This window comes from Marmota marmota, unplaced genomic scaffold (genome assembly GCF_001458135.2).
Source record: "Marmota marmota marmota unplaced genomic scaffold, marMar, whole genome shotgun sequence".
NCBI lineage: Eukaryota > Metazoa > Chordata > Mammalia > Rodentia > Sciuridae > Marmota > Marmota marmota.
In genome coordinates, this window is record NW_025999924.1 from 13651373 (window position 1) to 13655207 (window position 3835).

The window sequence follows — 3835 nt, forward strand, 5'->3', positions numbered from 1 at the left end:
TCAGCCTGCGGTCCGCTCCGCCCGAAGCGCGGAGGAGCGGGCCCGCCGCCCAGTTCTTCCATGAGGGCCTGAGTGCAGGCGCAGCGGCGAGAGCCGGCCCGCGGCGCCTCCCCCCCGCATCCTATCCGGGAGCGCAGCGGGCCCCCCGGAGGAGGAGGAGGAGGAGCATGTCGGACGGTTTCGATCGGGCTCCAGGTGCTGGTCGGGGCCGGAGCCGGGGCCTGGGCCGCGGAGGGGGCGGGCCTGAGGGCGGCGGGTTCCCGAACGGAGCGGGGCCTGCGGAGCGGTCACGGCACCAGCCGCCGCCGCAGCCCAAAGCCCCGGGCTTCCTGCAGCCGCCGCCGCTGCGCCAGCCCAGGACGGCCCCGCCGCCAGGGGCCCAGAGCGAGGCCCCCGCAGGCTCCCAGCGGCCTCCTCGGCCCGGGGTGCTCCCAGGTACGGAGCAGCTCTAGGGACCCCGTCTTCCGGGCCAACGCTTCCCCACGGCTCCCCGTGTGTGCCGAGGCCCGGCGGTTCCCCGGTTCCCCGAAAGCATTTCCGGAGGGGCCCGCTGGTTACGGGGTAGGAAGGGGCCCAGAACCGGGTTTGGAAGGTGGCTGCTGGAATCCTTTGTGCGCCCTGGCTGGGGGGAGGGGCCGGGTGCGCGGTCTCCGAGTTCTGGCGTCCCGGGAGGAAGTAAAAATCGCCTCCCCCTCCCCAGCCCTAGAAAGCGGGGCTGGGGCAAGCAACCACCCCCATTTTTAACCAACTCCTTGAAAAAGAGGGAGGGGAAAAGAAAAGCTCTCAAGCGTTCATTTGGGAGGCAGGTATGTTTATAAATGAGCTAAAGCAAGTCTATTGTTCCTTTTTGCAGGCTCTCTGTACATATCTTGGTGATCATCTTCAATTTTGTATTTAACTCTTAAAACTTGGTGCTTTCTCAGATGGTTTTTTTCAGTACCAAGTTGTTATACAAAGGAATGAATGCTTCTAACACCGTTTTTTCCCCCCTTTTCTTTCTCAGAACAAACAAGGCCCCTGAGAGCTCCACCTAGTTCACAGGATAAAATCCCACAGCAGAACTCAGAGTCAGCAATGGCTAAACCCCAGGTGGTAGTGGCTCCCGTATTAATGTCTAAACTGTCTGCGAACGCCCCTGAATTTTACCCATCAGGTTATTCTTCTAATTATACAGTGAGTACACCCGTTCCTAACAACTCTGGGTTAATACTACTGGGATAATGTGATTATTACTTCATTAATCAGAATATGCTAGTGCTTTCTAAACTCTACATAAAAACATTTTGTTATGAATTCATTGAACTCATGAATCGTTTCATGAGGGAATAACTAGTTCAAGAATATGTTTTGTAGTTACCTTCAAGGCATTAGAGTGTAAGTTTGAGTAGGAATTTTTGTCTGTCTGGTTCACTGCTCTCAGCATCTATGGAGTATCCATAAACTAATGAACATTATATCAAGGACATTTTCAATTTGAAAACTAAAACCTATTTCTAGACTTTAGAAACAGCCTTAGGTAGTGGCCAAGCAAGCCTGATTTTTAGTTTGATTTATAACAAGGTAAGTAAATATTCATTGGGAGCTTTAGGGTAAATTAAACTGGTTTTGCTGTAAACTAATCATAAGGTAGTTCTGTTGAATGTTGAGAAATATTTATCTGGGCTCTTATTTCTAATTGTTTGGCCATATGTTAAAATAGTATTTCTGGTGCTAGTTACTTATCATATGTAGAGATGTTATAAGGGGTGTGGATAAAGTGTTTACATAGGTATGGAGAACTTTTAAACTTTCAGTTTTATATTGTCAGCAGTATAACAATTCTTTTTTTTTAGTTATAGATGGACACAATACCTTTATTTTGTTTTTATATGGTGCTGAGGATCAAACCCAGTAAACATTTGAGGCAAGCACTATATCACTGAGCCCCAACCCCAGCCCCAACAATATAACAATTCTTAAAGTGGGTCATATTTTTCTTAGCAGCACAAAGCATAGTTGGGATATGTAGAAAGGAATTTGTTGTGCTAGGTAAGCCCAGATGAGTAAATGCACAGGGGTTGATTGTAGGAAAGTGGGGGAGGGAATCATGGAAAATATGATTGATAATACTTTAGTTTTATTGAAGTATAATATAAGGGATACATGGATCATCTCAAAGCTTCACAACCTTAACTAGTTTCCTAGTCAAGAAATGGAATGTTATCAACATCCTAAAAACTTTATTATTTTGACTTTAAATAGTTTTGCCTGTTTTCAAAGTTTATATAAATAAGGATGTACAGAATATATTGCTTTTTACTTTCCATCTACACTAGAATTAAATCATGCTGTAATTTTTTTATTTTATTTTTTAGTGGTAGTTGGACCCAATACCTTTATTTTATTTATTTTTATGTGGTGCTGAGGATCAAACCCAGGACGAGGTGAGCGCTCTACTGCTGAGCCACAACCTCAACCCCAAATCATGTTATAATTTGAAGTGATTCTCAGAATTCTATTGCATGACCATATGGAGGTTCCATTTGTCTGTTGATGGACATTCTTCTACTTTGGGGCTAATCCTATTCATAAATAGGATTGCTATTTCTGTGTTCTGGTGGTGGTTTGCCTTTATTTTGCTTAGTATATACCAAGGAGTAGAACTGCTAGGACTTAGAGTAGCCAGCTTTAGTGGAGACTGACAAATGGTTTTCCAAAGAAAACCATTCATTTCACTGTACAATGAGCAGCATGATTTCTAGTTGCTCCACTTCTGGTCAGCACTTGGTATTTTCTGTTGAGCCATTCTGATAAGTATGTAGTATCTAGTTGTGGTTTTAGTGTGTATTTTTCTTATAACTAATGATGGCACATCTTTTTTGTAACCTTTTTTCTTTTGACTGTTATTAATGGGAACAGGTGTACTTCATAGAAACTCTTACACTGTATAGGAAAGCCTTTGGAATTAGGAGAAATTGTAGACGTAAAAGGAAAAACAATTGATTTGGGGTTAAAAGAGCCATCTGTTATGTAAAATAGAAATGAGAACAGCTAGGGTTCTTGCAAGAAAGTTGTATTTAGCTCAGAGAATAAAAGAATGATGGGGGAATTGTTGAGTAGTTGAATAGACTCTTAAGGATATTTTTCTTCTAGTAGCCACTCAAACAGTTCCCCATTTGTTTTCTTCCATATTGACTTGGACTGTTTTATGATATGGAAGGGAAAGGTTTTGTTTTGTTTTTAATACCTTTATTTTATTTATTTTTATGTCGTTCTGAGGATTGAACTGGGGCCTCACACTTGTTAGGCAAGTGCTCTACAGCTGAGCCACAACTCCAGCCCGAGGAACAATACTATACATAGTTCAAATGACTCCTGGGCTGTAGAGCAGAGTATTATGTTAGTCCACTTATCTTGAGTCACTGTCATCTTTTAGGTATTCTTTGCTATTTCCTTAGTAGATAAGCACCTTCTATGCTCAGTTTACCAGAACATGTTGTGAACTGGAAGACTGTTAGTCTACAGGTGTATCTTCTTTGGCCCTTGGTGTGTGATTTAAAAAAAAAAAAAAAAAAAAAATTTGAAAGTTGTTTTAATTAGTTCTTCATATTTAAATTAGCTGTTGCAGATTTGAATTTTTCTGATTTCTTTTGAAATCATAAGATCTGGCCACAAAGACAACTAGCATTCTGATAGAGCAAAAATTGGCTGTACCAGAATAGAGGCATAATTTGCTTCCTGGCTTACTTCATTTGTTTCTTTTTCTATTTTTTTTTGGGGGGGGGAATCAACAACCAGCAAACCAGGACTATAATTCTTTAAGTAGAAGTACTGGGTTTTAATTTTAATGTCTACA

General features: G+C 42.7%; 1 protein-coding gene across 4 annotated transcripts in view; it reads left to right on the plus strand.

Annotated features, from left to right (window-relative positions):
• The window catches only part of Paip1 (poly(A) binding protein interacting protein 1), a 33263-nt gene that overhangs the window by 394 nt on the left and 29034 nt on the right, over positions 1–3835 (plus strand). The window contains exons 1-2 of one of the 4 annotated variants that reach the window (XM_015497333.2): positions 1–435; positions 1004–1173. In XM_015497333.2, coding sequence (XP_015352819.1) covers positions 168–435; positions 1004–1173 — 438 coding nt within the window. In that variant the 5' untranslated portion in view covers positions 1–167. Of the gene's footprint in view, positions 436–539; positions 562–1003; positions 1174–3835 lie in introns of those variants that run through there. The other 3 variants (XM_015497334.2, XM_015497336.2, XM_015497335.2) reach the window with 3 other exon arrangements.